The sequence below is a fragment of the Lontra canadensis genome, unplaced genomic scaffold (assembly GCF_010015895.1).
Source record: "Lontra canadensis isolate GAN:19392208 unplaced genomic scaffold, GSC_riverotter_1.0 scaffold35, whole genome shotgun sequence".
NCBI classification, from domain to species: domain Eukaryota; kingdom Metazoa; phylum Chordata; class Mammalia; order Carnivora; family Mustelidae; genus Lontra; species Lontra canadensis.
Window position 1 is genome coordinate 1,972,985 of NW_022631029.1, and position 19,005 is coordinate 1,991,989.

General features: G+C 51.8%; 1 protein-coding gene across 4 annotated transcripts in view; it reads right to left on the minus strand.

Annotated features, from left to right (window-relative positions):
• MED26 (mediator complex subunit 26) overlaps nucleotides 1-19,005 on the minus strand; it is a 52,312-nt gene that overhangs the window by 13,619 nt on the left and 19,688 nt on the right. Inside the window, exon 1 of one of the 4 annotated variants that reach the window (XM_032867560.1) lies at nucleotides 8,939-9,040. The exons of 2 other annotated variants lie outside the window; for them this stretch is intronic. In XM_032867560.1, coding sequence (XP_032723451.1) covers nucleotides 8,939-9,025 — 87 coding nt within the window. In that variant the 5' untranslated portion in view covers nucleotides 9,026-9,040. Of the gene's footprint in view, nucleotides 1-4,463; nucleotides 4,549-8,938; nucleotides 9,041-19,005 lie in introns of those variants that run through there. One more of the 4 variants, XM_032867563.1, reaches the window with a different exon arrangement.

Here is a 19,005-nt window from a genome sequence, read left to right on the forward strand (position 1 = left end):
GACCTGCCGCGGCAGGTAAGTGCACAGGTTATAGAGTTTCTTGAAGCCACAGAGGGCCCGTGGCTTTGTGCCCAGATCGCTGGGCTGCCTCTCCCTTCCCTCCAGGGCAACCTCGAGCTAGGGAGACCCACACACATACCCACTACAGCGGGGGCTTCGGCCCACCCAGCACTCGCCCTAAGCAAGAGGCCACTGGGTAAACAGCAACAGCAGCGGCGGCGCACCCCGAAAGTCTCCCTGCCTCTGATGAGCGGCACATGTGTTCCCAGGTGGGCGCCATTCTTTCTCTGGCTCAACCTGCTCTGCCGCAAGATGGCACAAGAGATGGCAGCCCCTGCTTCCCCCAGCGATCCTAGCTGAGCCCAGCCCGTGTCCCCTCATCTCCCCGAGAGGTCAGTGTGTCTTGAGCCTCCCTCTTGGCTCTGGAAGGTGCATCCTCCTGGCCCTGCTCTGCTCTGGCTGGTTCTACAGCCAGGAAGGAGCAAGAGGAAGCTCCCTCAGGTTGTCTGCACTCGGCCTGGCCAAGGTGCCTTCCGCTGCCAGGACCCCAGTGGGAGTCTCACACCCACAGGGTGAAATCTCACTCATACATGGCTTCTTAGAGGGAGAATGACACAGCTGGCGGGGAGGAGGCGGGCAGCGGCGGGGAGGAGGCGGGCAGCAGCGCCATGTCCCAGCTGCAGCCGCCAAGCTCGCCACTTGCAAAAGCACAAAAGCACTTCCTCATCAGAGGGGCCCATATGCTCCCTTGGAGCGTCCACAACTGGAGCATGGCCACTGCCTGCATGGCCCTGTCACACTCACAGCCCACAGAGCACCTGGGGCCAGCTAGAGGACGTAACTGCAGCTGCAACTCGGCCCAGGGGACGGAAACCCCAGCCTGAGCCCCGGGAGCAGGCAGAGCAGGGCCTATATCCCACAGCAGCAGCTGGAGCTCCCCATCAGCATGCAAACAGAAGCAGTACAAGCGAGCAGTGAGGCAGCCATCCATCCAGCTTGTCACCAAGAGGCTAACAGATAGGGAGGGGGACATGGAGGAGAGGAACATGGGAGAGGGGAAGAGAGGCAGCACTCTCCCTGCATCCCCAGCTCCCAAACTGTCCCTCTCCCCCTCCTGCTTTTTATCGCAGCAGCTCTTCCCAACAAAACTATGTACTTAAACTTTCCTGACCTCTGAATCAGGTCAACAGCACACACACAATTCTCATTATAATCTGGCCCCTTCTGAGAGCACAAGAGCTCTCAATATGTCATCTGTGAGCTGGTTCATTCCTGCACTGATACAACTAGAAAGTCAGAAAGCCGAGCAGAGCATTTTCTTTCTGCCATACATGCTCACAGAAGGGTTGGCTAGCAGAGCATCTGATGACAGCACTCATGGTCAGGTCAGGGTTTCCCCCTCCCATCCTCACACTCCTGTAGAACAGCCAGTAAGAATACCAGCTGTGCAAGACAGAAGGGCCCAATGCCGACGGGAGGGGCACACACAGTGCTTGACCCACATGCATGCAGAATATGGGCAATCCAAAGTGAGAACCGGCCAGCTTTTTAGGAACTGATAGGGACCAACCTCTGAGGGACTGTGAAGTAAAATACAGAGGTGACAGTGCATTCCTGTGCCCCCAAGTCAAACACCCAGTGATGGGGCTGGACAGAGAAGGGCCAGGAAGTGGACCTGTCAAAGAAACAGTAGGGCCCAACCTAGCCCTCTAATGCTGTCCAACTAAGACTTAAGCAAGACCAGCCACTGATCAGCCCAGTTCCTCCTCCAAGAGAGGGGAAGCCCAGGCAGAATGTTGGGAAAACCACAGATCATCTCTGTAGATCCTGAATAGCACGCTGACCACCATCTTGAGAGACTCTGTGCCCATGGGGGCCAGGTCAGGTGGGCGCTGCAAGTTCACCAGCAGCCTGCTCTGTGGTCACTAAGAACCTTTGAGGCAGTGCAGTGCCCAGCATGGAGCCAGCCTCCAGTCCGCCAACCTGCGCTGCTGTAAGGTCCTGGGAGCCAAGGATAATCCAGAATTCCCCTCAACAAGTCACCAAATGCTTTCTGAGCACCTACTGAAGGCCTGGAGTACACGGGAAGGCATGTATGGCCCAGTCCTGAGGGATGGGTGGAAGCGGCCAGAGGCAAGGACAGACACAATACAGGGGGTACACCAAAACTGAGGCTCAGCTGAGCTGCCAGGAACCCTGGTGCAAGGAGCCCAGAACCATGGCAACATCCAGAAAGCTCTTTTAGAAGAGGATTACAGGGTACGGAACCAAAGACACACCCCTTCTCGGAGGGAACTCAAGCCGAGAATTGGCCCCACTCCCGAGGCTGCCATGCGACACGGGGTAAAATCCAGGATGCCCCTGATAAGCAGCAAGAGTATGTTACTGACAGGTAAACGACATGCAGGGTCTGGCAGCCCTCACTTTCCTGAGCACTCCCACGGGGTCACCACATCCCTTCTGAGTTGGGTGGACATGAAAAGAGCAAGAGAACTGCCAGAACCTAGGTGGGGGCCGCAGTCATTTGGCAAGTCTCAGGGTTCAAAGTATCAAGGAACTCTTGTCTCTTTTTTTAAATAGGAACCTGAGAGACAAATTCACCAGGCCCTAAACATAGTTAAGGATGGGTATGCCTGTCCTACACAGGGTGAAGGCCTTCTGCTGGGCCATGATCTCCATACCGAGTGTTCCAGGGCCTAAAGCTCCAGAGATCGGCAGATGGCTCGGAGCCCACCCACCCAGCCCATTCAACCGTTCCCTCGGCCACTAAGTGGGAGGATGACAGAGGCTTCCTAAAGGCTCCTGCAAGGGGAACAAGAGACACACAGGGACACCCAGAATGCTGCCTGGCACACAGTAAGCGCCCAGAAAGGAGTCGCCTCCTACGCCTGGGAGGGATCAGGCCTGAGGCCACTGCTCCCCTCACCTGCTGCCCTGCAATTCAAGGGCTGTGTGTGGAGCTGGAGGAACCACAGTGGGCACAGGGACTTTCTCAGTGGGCATTCCTGTAATGGGGGCTGCCGTGGAGAGAACCAAGGACACATTCACAGAACAGGAAGGAGTGTCTGTACATTCTGTGTCAAACGTCGTATAAGGATGGATACTCATACCCCACAACCCAACAACTCCACTCTGAGGTATATAACAACAGTCACACAAACACCCGTGCATGGAGAACATATACAGAACAGTGCCAACTAAAAACCACCTGAAAGGCCATCACCAGCATCATGGGTGACTAAATCATGCTCTATCCATTCAGCATGGAATGAACACAACATCAGAGATAAATCTCAAAACAGCACCTGGTGAAAAAGCCAGGCACTAAAGAATACATTCTGTATTGGAGCAAAAGCTCACAATCAGGTCAGACTTCTCAGTGGTGACTGAAGTCAGGGCAAACTGGGGGTGGCAAGTTGCTAGGAGAGGGAGCAAGAGCAGCTTCTGGGGAAATGCTCTATTCCTTGCCGGGGGGGGGGGCACTCAGGCACGTTCACTTCGTAAGCATTCCATGAAATGTAACACTCACAACTTGTGCACTTTTCTGGATGAAGCCATCCTGTCCCAGAAACAGATGCCAGAGCCACTGGGGTTGAAGAGGACGAGACAGTGGTAAGGCACTGCAGCTCCCACACAGTGGCGCAGACCCTCCGAGGGTCCCACAGAGAGGGCTGTGCTACCTCCTAGACAAGCAGCACGCGCTGTGCTTCAAAGCTCACAGGGCAACATGCCCACACACTCCTACCCTGTCAGGTCTGGGAGGAGATGGGTGCTCTGTAGCTTCCAAGGAAAATGAGCTCAACAGCTCAGTGTCCTCAAGAAGACGTAAGCTCTAAACTTACTGGAGAGGCAGGCAGGCAGCACCCACTGCCTGGCCAGCACTGTGCTGGGCATCTGTCCCTTATCATACCATAGTTTCTTCTGAGACTACAGACCCCCAGAGTAGGTATTTTGCTGTTTCTCCAGCATGGAAACCAGGGCACCCATTAAACATCTGGCCACAGGTTCACTACTGACCTAAGCTGCTAATCTTGCACAGTCAGCCCATGCCTGACTCCACGCAACAGGCCTTTAACAAGACCTGGGCAGAAACAGTTGGCTTGAAGGAGGGCAACAGAACAATTAGAATAAGGAAAGTCTTCATGCCTAACCCAGGAAAGAAGCTATCATAAGAAAAGGAGACTAGAAATTAAAGTGGGGGAGAAAGATAACATTTGAAAATCAATGTAATTTATCTTATTATGAGGGCTGAAAATGAAAAAAGCCTTATGATTGTTCCAAAAGATAGAGAAAAAATGTCTGACAGAACTGGGCATTCCTTCCTGATAAAAACTTTCAGCAAACTAGGAATAGAAGAGAACCTCCTTGGCCTGGTAAGTGCTTCAACAATGCCCACAGCTGACATCATACTTGATGGTGAATGGTTCCATGTTTCCCCTCACAGGTGCCAGAAAGGTGCTTACCACTTCTATTCAGTCTTGTCAGGAGGCTCCAGCCAATGCTATAAGGCAAGAAAAAGGTGGGCATGGGGCATCCAGATTGGAAAAAAGGAAGTAAAACTGTATTCACAAATAACAGTATAGTCCCTGTGGAAAATCATATAACGCCTATTAAAAAAATAGCTACCAGAATAAATGAGTTCAGCAAGGTGGCAGGATATAAGCTCTTTGGAAATCTGACTATTTCCATATGCAGGCAACAAACATTTAGAAAATGAAATTTAAAAAAAAATTCAATTTATAATAGCAATTAAAAATATTAAGTACTTAGGGATACGTTTGACAAAAGACATGAAAAGTTCAACAATGAAATGTGCAACACTGAAAAGTGCAAAACATGGCTGAGAAAAATTAAAAGAGGCATCAATTAATGGAGAGATATGCCGAATAAATGGACTGGAAGAGTCAATAATAGTGTTAAGTTTCTCCCCCAGACTGATCTATATAGCTTCAGAGCAATCCCAATGAAAATTCTGGCAGGTTCTTTCAGAGAAATTGACAAGTTGATTTTAAAATGTTTATGGAGTCACACATAGGCCCTAGAATAGCCAACAAACTTGGAAAAAAAGAAAACCAGAAGGTTATAATCAAGACAATCTGGTACTAGAATAAAGACAGACAAACAGATCAATGGAATAGAAGAGAGTCCATTAACAGATCCACACATTCATGGTCAACTGATTCTTAAAGGTGTTAAGGCAATTCAATCAGGAATGAATAATCTTTCAACAAATAGTGCTAGAATAATTGGACAGCCATATGCAAACAACGAGAAACAAACTCCTTGACCTCTGCCTCACAAAATACGCAAATATTAACACCAGATGGATCATCAACCTAAATGTAAGAATTAATTAAAACTATAGACCATCTAGAAGAAGAAAATCTTAGTGACCTTGAGTTTGGGAAAGACTAAAAACAGGAGAGAAAAAGAACAAAATTTAGAGAAAACATAAAATTGGATTTCATCAAAATTGAAAATCTTTGCTCTTTAAAACATGACACTTAAGGGAAAAAAAGGCAAGCCACAGACAGAAAGAAAATATATATGAATCATATATCTAAGAATGGACTTGCATCGAGAATACATTAAAAAACTCTTCAACTCAATGATGAGGCAAGGAATCCAAGGGAAAATAATGGGGAAAATGGTCTGAAGGATATTCAAATCTTTCATCAAAGAAGAGAGAAGCACAGCAAATAAACACATCAAGAGATGCAGAGCATTATTAGTCACTAGGAAAATGCTTACAACCAACATGAAATATCACTACATACCTATTTAAATGGCCAAAATTAAAAAGACTGACCATACCAAGTGCCAGCCAAGATGTGGAGCAAAGGGAATTCTCATTCACTGCTGATGGGAATATAACACAGTATAATCACCTTGGAAGACCATTTTGGCAGATTCTTAACCTGAAAGTCCATCAACACATGGGTCGATAAATGAATCATAGTCTATCATAGTATCATAGTATATCCATGAAATGGAACTGAAACTCAGCAACAAAGAAGAATGAACTACTGATACACAAAACATGCATGAAATCTGAAAATAATGAAATAATGAAAGAAGAGCCCAGACCAAAATAAAACAAAAAAACAGTACATAGTGCGTGATTTCACAAAATTCTAGAAAAGACAAGCAAATTCTACAGTGACAGAAAGCAGATCAGCAGTTGCCTGGGGACTGGGATAGGCCCGGAGGGAAGATTACAGAGGGGCAAAAAGAAACTTCTGGAAATGACAGGTATGTTTACTAGCCTGACTCTGGTGAGGGTCTCTCACTGTACACTTTCTTGTGTGTAGCTTACTCCATGTTGATTAAACCAGAGCTGTAAACAAGTGTGGGGCCGACCACACGTGCACATGCGACAAGAGCCCAGGAAGGAAGGGCTGGTACTCAGGGATTAGAACACTTCTTTGTTGCAGAGGAGGCATCAGACCCTCACCTGGGCTCAGCCCTCCTGGGAGCAGAGGATGACACCGAAAGTTCTTTCTCCCCTCAGTAAAATGAAGAGTACAGTCGTGCCTGGGCATCCCAGCAGTATCATAAAGACGGAACAACAAATTCAATGTTGCACGTAATAGCTCCGGCAGGCACCAACAAACACCTGCTTTTCTTTCTGGGACATTCTACACGTCCCCACAAACACCTGTGCATCCAAAAGACTGCGCACCCCAAGTGTGGCTTGCAACAGGTAATCTGCGGCTTTGAGCCGGGCCCAGCCCCCGGGAAGACACGCCGCAGCTGAAGCTGGGTAACTGGGTCTCCGAGGCTGTGGAATAAAGGCTCTCCAGCCGCCGAAGGCAGAACGTGAAGGCCTGTGCCCTCCTCAGCTTGCCCTCAGGGGGCTGTCATACTTCTACTGGAGACCCAAGAGAGGGAGCCAACTTCCCATGTTCGCATGAGAGAAAGGCCAGTGGCCACAAACATCTAAAGAAAATCTTTGTGAGCAATAGCGTGCACCCACCCTCCTGACAGGAAAACAGCCTCCACGCGTCTGAGAGCTGCTTTTCCCTCCTAGCTCTGCATATTTTCGCCAGCTGGACGTAAGCTCCTGTGACTGAATGTCTGAAATCCTGACTTGCCCTCCAGAAAGCTGAGCTAGACCCTTACTACTCTCAAGTGTGGCCTGGGGCTCAGTAGCCCTGGTGTCACTGGAGCTGTGTTGGATGGGCACAATCTGGGTCCAGCCCAGCCCTCCCAGACCAGAGATGCATTTGAACAAGCCCCTGAGAAGATTCACGCACAGAGAGAGAGTGGACAGAACCATCCTTCCCAAGGCAGAAGGTTCTGCTTGGCACCTCATGCCCAGCCCATTCAGGTTCTCCCAACAGTAATGCCACTGACACCACTGGCATTGTGCTTTCCAGAGCAGAGCACTCTTCCAATCCTGACAACCCTAAATTTGGACAAGGATGTGATATGCCCACATTTCCATATCTGCAGGCCAGACAGGTCACTGTACCTGTGGTGGGCTGCAGAATCCACAGAGCCCACCTGGCACATCCCATGCCAACCCCAGAGACAGCCCTGCCCCGAAGTAGTGTGACAGGGTCCAGATGAACCACACAGAATGGAAGGACAGTGAATGGACAGGCTGAGGGGAGGAGGGAACGTGTCACCACCAGCCAGCAGGGGGGCCCGTTGTCAGAGACGATGGCATGCGGCAAGGGTAGGCTGGGGGGCCGCAGACCCCTGTGCACAGGGAGTCCCCCTCAGCGAACATCAGCAAATCCTACCACACATGCCCCTTCCAAACAGGAGCCCCAAAGCAGCAAACCATACCCACTCGCCCCACAGGACACATGGAACTGTCACCGCCAGCTCCACAATCTGTGGCAGTCCCCACCACCCCCAAGCGCTCCAGCGCTCAGACCTCATCCACTCCCGGAGCTCCTACCCCAAAAGGTACCTCCCTCTTCTAAACCACAAAGCCAGGGTTTCTGAAATAATTCTGTTTTAGCTCTAACAAGGAGCAAGTAGCTTCTGTGGCCTGGGCTGATGACCAATTATAATATCATGACGGTTTCTAAGGGGAGATGACACTTTCCAGGTTCCAGTCAACTGCCTTCCCTACCGCTGCCTTGGAGGAACATAACAGTTTCAAAGGTTAGCAGCCGTGGGGTGCCTGGGTGGCTACGTGAGTTAAGCCTCTGCCTTCGGCTCAGGTCATGATCCCAAGGTCCTGGGATCAAGCCTCACATCAGGCTCTCTGCTCCGCAGGGAGCCTGCTTCCCCCTCTCTCTCCGCCTGCCTCTCTGCCTACTTGTGATCTCTATCTGTCAAATAAATAAATAACATCTTAAAAAAAAAAAAGTTAGCAGCTGTGAGAACATCACCAAACCCTCAGTTCTGAAAACACAAGTCAACTAAAATAAAAATTCACACACACCTCACACTCACAGCTGAACCCCTCACAGGACTCGACCAGCACAGCCTCTGCCGCAGCTTCCCACCCATCCACACTCGACCTACTGCCAGGTCCTACTATCCTCGGTTGAGAGGCATCATGTTTATTCCATGTATCTCGAAGGTCTCTTTCTGTGGCAAGTCGGAATCTGCTGCCACCAAGTTGGGTGTCCAGAAAGCAAACATGCCTTGTCCCATTTCTGGCTGTCACCTGCACTAGCCACCCACCTCCTGAACTCTCAGTGGTCTTCACACATCCTACAAAGAACAGGGCAAAAGGCACCATTGTCTGGGAATGGGGTAGGGGCTTGGGGGAGGGTGGCAGGCAGAGGGAAAGCCAAGGCAAGAGCAGGAGGCTGGCTGTTCTTGTCCCCTGAGGCTGTGGCTGGTGGGGCACACTTTGTTACTCCTTCAGCAAACATATTTGCTCAGCAGGACTCAATGGTTTTGGGGAGAGTCTTTCATTTTCAATACAGTGACCTGGAAGTTACTATAACCACAAATATTTTCTCCAACTTACCTTCTTGGCAACCCTGAAATTATTCTGCAAAGGGCTACATAAGGAAGGAGAAGAGAAGCCACGTGAGGTTTTTGCAAAGCTAGACATAAAAGGAACATGGAAACCAAATGTCACAATCCACCGTGGTAACTGGGGACAGCAGTGACAGCATTATCTGCAAGGTAGCAGCCTTGCATGGCATGGCAGATGAGTGGAAGGTTGCTGGTGGAGGATGAGGGCACAGTTCAGAGTCACCACAGCTACCAAGGCCACTTGCCACCAGGAGCCAAATCAACTGCTTCCTCCCAACCTTCCCGGCTGGAGGCCTCAAAGGGGGAAGCCTCACCACCCAGCAGCGGCCCACAGGGCTGGAGTGCACTCCTGTGGCACTTCCTGCCTCGCTCCAAACTACCTGCCTCTCACAGGAAGGGAAGGGGCAGCAAAACGACCGTAAGGCCAGGAGCCTGCCCCACGGCTGAGTGTCGGATGGCAAAGCCCTGCAGTGAGTCTCAAGGTCTTGTTTACCAAGGTCCAAGGCAGGTAGGGTCCCCGCTGGGCTCCTCAGAAGCACCGCGGCCGCTTTTCCTTGTCTCAAATGCGTGCAAAGAACACTGAGCAGCTCTGGGAACAGAGAGGATTTCGCTTCTCACTGGATTTCCATCTATATGTCATTCGCTAATGTTACTTCCTCAATATCTTAAACCTATTTTTTGACGTGTGGTCTTGAGTCTGTTTTTTCCCCTTTTCATCCTCACCGTACTGTTGGGTAACCAAACACAGTCGGCCACAGCAAGAAAAAAGGCAGTAGTGCAAGCAGAGGGAGGAAACAGAAGACAGGATTTTACTACAACCTTCGAGAACATTAAAAAGGATGTCACTGCACCATAATGGCTCTGCTTGGGTGACCAGTCACCAAAGCCCAAAGCCGAGGAGCCGTCAGCCTGGCCTCCTCTCATCTCTCACAGCAGTTCTTCCAGGCAGCCCCTCCGCAGCTTCCTCTCCCCCCACCCCGCCATCCCCGAGCCCCAGCCCCACAGCCTTTCCTTCCGTCTCCACTTCTCAGGGATTCCCGGACAGTCCCACTTCAGGCAGCTCCAAATCTGCACTGCAAGCCCAGGTGCCGCATCCGGGCTCTACGCACCCACCTGACAGCTTTCTTCCGCATCTCCAAGGCACTCAGCGTGCCCATGGGCCACTGGCCAACGCCCCCGCCCCACGACGGACCCTACTCCTGCAAGGCTGGGTTCTGGGAGCAGCGGCATGGGCGGAACAGGGGAGCCGGAAGCCCATTAGCCAGCCCCCTCTACCCTCCCTCATGGCAGGCACTGCACCTCCAAACCAACCCACCCACACTAACCCCTGTGTGTCTTCTTTATACTCTCATTTCAAGCCCCAGATACAGTGGTCCTGAGCCCACCTCTTTAAGCCAACTGAGGCAGGTGCTGTATAAGCCTGCCTGCATATGGCTCCATAACCCTTCACGTCCAGTCTCCTCAACCCCTTTGGTTTTCCTCTCCTCTGAGAGCACCTTCCGAGTCCCCATCACATGTGTGTCCTTGAACTCCCAACAGCCCAAGAGGTAGACACCAACATGGTTCAGGTCTGACCCCAAAGGCCAAACTGCAGCACTATCTCCCTGAGCCCCTGGCACTCCCATGACCCACGCCATGGCAACATTTCTGTGAATGATTTTCCCATGCTTGTCCCAAGCAAGTGACAATTATGCAGTTGAAACTGTATTATAGATGCTATTTTCTCTTTTCATTTAACCCTTCCTTCCTCCTACATAACTTTTTTTTTTTAAGATTTCATTTATTCATTTGACAGACAGACATCACAAGTAGGCAGAGAAGCAGGCAGAGAGAGAGGAGGAAGCAGGCTCCCTGCTGAACAGAGAGACTGATGCGGGGCCCGGTCCCAGGACCCTGAGATCATCACCTAAGCCGAAGGCAGCAGCTTAACCCACTGAGCCACCCAGGCACCCCTCTCCTACATAATCTTTATAATGATCATGTTCAACAGCTCAATGTTACATCGATGCATCATAATTCCCTTGACCTTCTCCAAATGCTGGACACACCATCTCCTTCCGGGTTCTCCTACTGTAATCAATGTTCAAGCGAACATCTTCACGCATGCAACTTCCTTCTCTCATTTTTTTCCTTAGGAATAAACTCCCAGGTATTAAAATTTGTTCCAAGGGTCCAAATACTTCAATGCCAACTGGTATTGTCCCAACTGTTTTTGACTCTCAGCTTACACATTGCAATGACCCCACTACCAAGGGGAGGAAGAAAGTAAAGGGTCCCAGAGATGTGGGCCCACCTGCCTGGCAAAGCAGCACACAGGCTGTCAGGGCTGTTAACCTGCTCTCGTCGTCTATCCATTGACTCTGCGGAGTATGGCTGCGTGTCTCCAGATGTGACTGACTGCAGGGGAAGGAAAGAGGACCCAGTGCAGGCAATCCTCCAGGTCTGGCACTAAAGCCACCTCCTTGCACAGACATAGAGAACTGGACTCCCACCCCCCAGCTGCTGGGGAGACAGACACATTATCAATGAAACTATTACTCTACCCAGGTAGACAATGACATACCTGCACAGACACAATGGCACAGAACTGGGGACATCCCTGGGAATCTGGACAAGCCAGGAGGCTTGAAGTCAAAGTGACAAGAGTAGATCTCGGCCCACCCTGACATCACCTTCTTGTACCCGTCCAACAGGATCTGGTGTGGGATTTCTAGAGACTGGGTGTCTTGGGCAAAGTGAGGCCCTGAACAGGGTATGACAGCTCGCTGTCCCTTCCTGTCTACCCACCATCTCAGCCCATGACCCTTGTGTGGCACACCATGCTACAAGCCCAAACTTGCAAACAACCGCCCATGAACTGAACCAGCCTAAGGCAATGCAGATTCAAACCCCACAAGAGGATGGAAACCCACCACGCGATCTGCATCTGGTACACCACGCACAGAGGCTGGTCCTTTGTGCCAACATGATGGAGAGTGTCAGAGGTAACAAGCACCCCCAGACCCATGAAAACAGCAAGCATGAGCCCTTGAGCACGTCCACCAGACATCACCCAGATGGTGGCAGCATCTGGCTCCCCATTGTCCAGGAGCTCTGGGTACTTTTAGGAACTGCATACTCCAGGTGAGCCAGAGGCTGGAAAGACAACCCCCAGTCGCCACGCCTGTCTCTGTGCCCAGCACTGCCAGCTGGCGACCACAATCTCTATTCAGAGCAGCCTCGAAGGCTCATTCCACAGATGAGGAGACAGAGGCTCAGAGAAGTAGAAGAACTTGCCCAAGGCCAGATGAGGTGAAGCAAGATCTGAACCTCACCCAGCTGACTCCAAAACCAAGAGCTCTCGCTGGTGCTGCTACCCTATATGCTGCATCCCGGTGTAACAAATTCTCTAACCTTTCTACTTTTTAAAGTCTGTCTTAGCAACCTATTTCTTTGGAAGCAAGAAGTCGACTTCCCACTGTTGTTTAATGTCCATATATTTATGATTAGAAACTGGAATCAACCAGCTAAGACAAGCTTGCGTAAGAAAGCACTGGGACGAGTTCCCTTTCAAAAAGTGACACGGAAAACACTAGAGAAAACACACTGAAACCGCCTCCGCCGGGTCTGCCGTCCCCCACCTGACCCCTCGGGCTACCTGCGATCTTGCGGCCCTGGTCTGCTCCACGGTCCTGCAGTGTCCCCACATGGCCTCTTTCTGGGGCTGTTTTCAAGCTGCCTCCTTGGAGCGAGCAGACCCCAGGCCCGTCCCAGACCCACGCCAATCCAAACACAATCTATCCCCTTTGATCTAGGTCCCACGTGGGATCTGGGGACACAATGGTGAGGGGGCCCTGCCTGCCTCACAGTCTTCATCAACTCAGCAGCACCCGCTGACAGCACACCCCGCATTAGAACCCTTGTTTTTCTCTCTCCCAACACAGCAAGTAAAATTCACAAAACTTGTTACCGCTGAGAATTCACATCAACAATTTGCATCCTCTGCATACCTTCTGAATTATGCAAGTTGCATGGCACAACAGTCCCAGGTTCCCGGGCTGTTCCAGAGCTAGGCCCCTAGCTTGCCACCCTGCAGCCCCATGGGTCCGCAGCCCCCAGGCCACCTTCAACACAAATGATGAACATGACATCACTTCCGACACCGGCACATCAGGCCTGCCAAGCTATGCTGATCATCTGTAATAAGCATTAGGATTAACTAGAAGGGAGAAAATGTGCTAAGATGACAAACATATCAGATAGAACTTCTATCAGATAGTAGAGCAGTAGCTGAAAACTCGGGACACTGTTGATGAACAGAAATCTTAACAACTGCAGTAAACAAACAAAGGCAATAGAAAAATATAGTACATCAACTGCGACAACAACTGATACCAAATCCTGGGTCCCACTCAAACTTCTGAAGCCCCACACACATCCCTAGAGAGCTCCTGGAAGGGGTCTGCGCCCCTCTGAACCCTGCAGCAGGAAGAACCCTGGAGAGAGATTACTAGTCAGGCCAGGGCTCCAAGTGCCACTTGAAGGTCGGCCCTTTACACTTTTCCCACTTCACTCTTGTCCTGAGCAACAGTACCTGGGCTTTGGGAAGCAGGTTTTATTTTTTCTAGTACCACGACAATAAATGCACAGCTATCAAAATAAAACATGTTCACCTTCAACAAACCCATAAAGCCCTTCTCCATGGCGGGCAATACTGACCCCCCAGCCCACAGCCTCTGCTTTATTTACTGGCGGCCTCATCAACTCACAGATGAGCTTGAGTCTCTGTGTCCTGAAAACAGATGCAACACATACCACAAAAAGACTGGAAATATGATGCAAAGTATCTCTAGGCCCTGCGGAAGCAGAAGAGTGGGACTGCAGCAGCCCGGGGAGGGAAGAGAAAGACCATGCTCATACTAAACACTTTTTCTAACCCTGAACCCATTAAGGTGAGGAGAGCCAGAAAAGAACCATTCGGACAATGCTGCATTTCTGCTTCTGCCAAACTCCTGATCGGGGATCTTCTCAGTCCTCCCTGTTTCACTAGGACTTTGGATGGGGCCTCCTCAGGCGTGGGAGGCATTCATCTGATCTCCATTCAGTGGCTGCTATGTGCCAGATTCTGGGTGGGAACTGTCCTCAAGCCGCCCTGGCTCGAACAGTCCCATCCTGGTGGAGGAGATAGGCGAGTGTACCAGCAGGGCTCCAGGGGAAGGCACTGCAGAGAGGTCTTTCATGAGCATGAGGCTCAGGAGGGAAGAATGGGGCGGTGGGGGGTGCAGAGCCATAGGCATACACAGACACAGAATAGGGGGAGATAAGGGGGACTGCGAGGCCAGGAGAAAGAGGCAGGAAGAAGCCTACTGGGCCAGACATTGGTTTGGGAACACCAAGCTCAGCCTGCCTTGTAGAAGCTGGGGTGCCCTCAAGGGCGTGCGGTAAAGGGGAATGAGTTGCAGTTCCCACCACCACCGAAGAGTGTTCTGAGCACATCTGAGTCCCCTGGCTGAAGTCCCTACTGCCCATCCGTGTCCAAAGCCTCACCAACATGTTGCTGGCACTGCCCCCTTCCCCCTCTCAGTCTTGGGCTGGAACTGGGGTTCTGCTGTAGCACCCTGCCATGGGGCAGGGCCAGTCGCTCCAGGCCGCATCTGTGCCCTGCGGGGACAGTGCCATCCAGCTCACAGGTGCTCTGAGAACTAACTGCACTGTGTGCAAAACCCACGTCCTGGGGCCCTATGAGGGAGTCTCTCCACCAAAGGGCACTAACCACCACTTGCCAAAGGGGCACCAGTGCTGCTTCTGCCTCCCTCTTGGCATAACAGTGGATTCCAACCAGGCTGAGGGAAGGAATAGCAGATACACCCTACCTCCCCTTTGCTGATCACTGACCAATGTCCCCTGCTCCTGAAACTGGATCTGGCCTAACAACTTCTTTAACCCAGAGCTCAGAGCAGGTGGACCTATGAGCACTGGGGTGCAGGGGGAGCCTGGCCTATCCTCTTTGGTTATACCCAGCAACGTCCCACTCCCCTAACCTGAGTTCCTCTAACAGCACATCTGCCAACAACACCCAAAGGGGGCCCTGCCTCTCTGAGTGTCTGACCAAGACTCTGAGACACACAAACACTCAGAACCACACATGCCCCCCCAAACACCCACCCACCAGACCCCAGAGGCCCTTCTTCTGTCAAGAAGTCTTGGCCCAGCTTTTTAAACCCTGATCAGCTCCCCAGGTTTCTTGCTTCCAAGGCCTCCTTCTCACTGCAACTCTGATAATGCTCCCCCACCAAGCATGAGGCAGTCTCTGGGTCCCCTTCCCCCCAGCCAGTCTGTCACTCCCAATGATAAGCCTACAGGCAGGCGCTGCTTACAGTGGGAGCTTTGCCTGGAAGATGTACTATGAAGGGCCTCAATAAGGCAAATTAGGCACTACTTGATTAAGAAATTCTTATTACACACGAAAAAATTAAAATTAAAAGTAAAAAAAAAAAAGAAAGAAAGAAAGAAAACAAATTCTTACACATAGCTCTATAAATTATTATCCAAATGGGTCAGGCTCTGTCAGTCCCTTTTCACAAAGAGGAAGTTAAGGCACAACAAGGTTACCTATTCCGCCTGAGGTCACACAGCTGGGTTTGGGGCCCCAGCAGCTCCGCAACCAAAACCCGGCTCTTCACCACAGGCTCCACGGCCTCTCCCAGAAAGACACAGATAAAGCACAGCGCGGCCTTGAAGGCACTCCCGGTGTGGCAGGGCCAGTGCGCAGGCGGGGCTGCGGGGCGCCCAGGGTATTCTGAGGCCTCCAAGGAGCAGGATGGAAGAGGGGCTCTCTGAGGAGACCTGAAGAGTGCACCGCAGTCTGTAGGCCAGACCAGGAAGGTGAGGGCTCGTCAAGTTGGGAGCAAAGGGCCAGGGGCACACAGTAGCACAGCACAGAGAACACCAAATGGGAACGAGAGGGGGGCCACGGCAGGTCACATAATGGACCCAGCCCATGCTCCGAGCAGGGAGCAAAACGGTCAGAACCGACTGCAGTTTTAAATCGCTGGATCAGGCCGTCTGGCAGAGAGCTCAGAGCTGAAGCAGAGAGAAAATCTGTAGGTGCAGGCCAGCCCCCTGGAGTGAGATGGTGACAGGCAAGATGGGGAGGATGTGAGATGAAGGGGACAGTGAGGCAGGACCCAGGGGCTTGGGGCTTATCTGAAGAGAGGGTCAGGGCAGGAAGGGAGGGCCTGCAGCTGGATGCCAGGGAGCTCCTGTGGCACTGTAGCTCGATCACTTACCGAGGTTCTGAGCACGGACTGCTCATGGGTCAGCACGTTTCACCTACCCTGAGATGCACCGGTGTATCACCAACCACTAAGAGACAAATGGTACCAACTGGAAAACATGGCCTGACCCCAGAAACATTAAAATGTGACTGAAAGGGACACACCTCACTCCTCATATCCTGAGTGCCCAGAGGCGAGCAGAGGTACGCGATCTCCCTCGCACCCAACGTAACATCTGGGACCCAGTGCCATCCCCAATCATCCCCTCCCCTCAACCATGTCTGAACAGACAGCTGCCAAGGCTGGCACACAGCTTCTCTCTTCCCGCCCGGGCTGGGGCACCAGCTGCCACACCTGAATGCCACATCTCCCAGCCCAGCCCACCCACAGCTCCACCAGCAATCTTTCCACGCTCTGTTCAGAAACAGCTCTGGGGCGCTAGTGAAAGCAGCATCAGCACACCTGAGCTCCTGGGAAGTCCTTCTGCCTGCACTGCCCTCCCTCTAGTTCACCCCACCCTCCTCACCCCCGGCATTCCTCTGCTCCTCTTCTGTACTGAGCCACTACACCCTGTCACCCTGTTCATGCTCACAGAGCACTGTGGCTGACTAGTGCCGCATATGCAACTGGATGGGGCAGCTGAAGGAGTGAAGAAGCAGGCACGGAACGCAGAGCCTTCTGCTGTAAGGTCATCACCCCCCCCCCCCGGAGGGCAGGGGGTGGGGGTGGGGGAGCAATCGCATTCCCGTGGGATTGTGTGAGAATCTGCCCAGCACATGGTTCAAGTGCTGGCCAGCTGGGGGTCCTGATCTGCGCAGTGGGAATCAATGCAGTCACCGCCTCTCCGGACTCCTGCTAAACCAGGTGTGCTCCTGAGTGCTTGAAGGCTTTCCTGAATGCTAGTGACATCTGAGGGAAGCTACAGAAGATCCAGGGCAACAGACTTCAGCAGTCTCCAGGTGGATAAACAGCGAGGCCCTACATTGGCTGCTTTTGTGTGTCAGGGACAGACATGGCCTCGGGCCCCGCCCAGCCTGCCTCCTAGAGCCAATGCCAGCTCTGCCCTCATCTGCCCTATGGCACCTAACCCTGGCTTTAGAAAAAGTGAGTAGGGAGGAGGGGTGACAAGGCTTCAGGGAGGGTCTCAGGCCCAGCAGGCTCCGGGCAGTGCTCACAGGGCCCTGTGCTAGTGCAGGAGGCTGCCTCTCCCCATTGCCCACCCCCTCAGCACCAGCTCGGAGCACAGCAAAGGAGGAGGATGCTGGGTCTGCCCTGCCCATGGAGGGCCCCCACAGAAGATGCCCCGCCACTTCTGCCATGGTGAAAGCCAGCACTCCTCGCTTTTACTGTCCGACAGACTCAGTGGAGGTATGCACAAAAATATTCAAATAGCACTGTTTTATTAATAAATTCTGGGAGCCAGCTCCCTGACAATGAAACAGATACGATCACAGAATATTACGCTGCAGTTAAAGGAATGAATTATACTCGTATGTAACAAAGACAGAGAGCCAGGACGTGCTGAGAGAAATGAGCTGCCTTCAAAATGACAGACTTGCGCGCCAGCGTTTATTTAAAAACCACGTATGGTGTTCTAGGATGTATCTCGACACACAAAGACGTACTCCAGACTCAGGACAGTGGTCCCCTCCACAGTGACAGGAAAAACTGCATCAGTGACAGAGGCCAAAGTGGCCTCAGCTATAACTCAAACACCTAACATTTTAAAAAGAAAAATGTATTTATTGCTTGTGTACTGACAGATCAATAAAAAGAAAGGAAAACACAACATTTTAGGCAGAGGATGGGGCGAAGGAAGGCCCAAGAACACAGGCCACACCTGGATGTGCAGGCTGGGGAGGTGCGGGGGGCTGTGAGTCACCAGAGCCGGTTCTGCAGAGGGGATTTTCTGGATCTGCAGGGACTGCACATAAGGACAGCAGCTTTCAAACAGAGACAGCAGAGTGTGGAAGGTGACCCTAGACCTGGTTTGCCAGAATACATATTTACACCTGTAGTCCAGTGTAACTTTTAATAGTGCCTCATTCCCTCTAAAAGTGTCCTGGTGTGGAGGATAAGAAATACAGTCGCTCTGGCTGTAGGGACAGGGAAGGAATCACAGCTGGGCCTCCTGACACACCATCCACCACTGCCTCCTGTGTCTACTGAAGGCTCCACACGGTGCCACCACCATAAGGGCACAGTCCCACAAGTCCCAGAGCTGCACTGGCATAGAGCATTTTACAGATTCAGAAACGGAGATGCAAAAACAAAATTCCTGCCCAAAGTGACACAGCCCATGTAGAGTGTGAGACAACAGCATGAGCAGGACTTGGGCGAAGCCCTGGGGTTCTGCAGGGAGAATAAAAAGAAGACGTGGATATAAAAGAGACCCAGGAGGCTGCCTCCAAAGGAGGCGGCCCAGGAAATTCCACTGGTCTTTGCCAGCACCCACCTGTAGTCCATGTCCACACATCCCCCCGAGATAGCGAGAGCAGCTGCAGAAGGGACTGGCGTGGGGCACCCAGCCGAGAGATGGCACCTCCAAGTTGCCGAGGCAGCCCAGGAGTGGAGTCTCCATGCTGGTGCCAGGCAGCCACTACCAGACAGGTAAGAGGCTCAGAGGAGCAGTGGGCGGGGAAACCCCGGTGGGACAGAAGAAGGGGTCAGCCCAGATTCCACAGTGCTGGGAGGGAGGGAGCTACAGGGCTCATCCTGCCAATGAAAGCCCCTAGGAAAGAAACAGCTGAAGGCTGCACGGGGCTCTTGGTAACAAAGCACCTTTCACATTTGTCTTCTT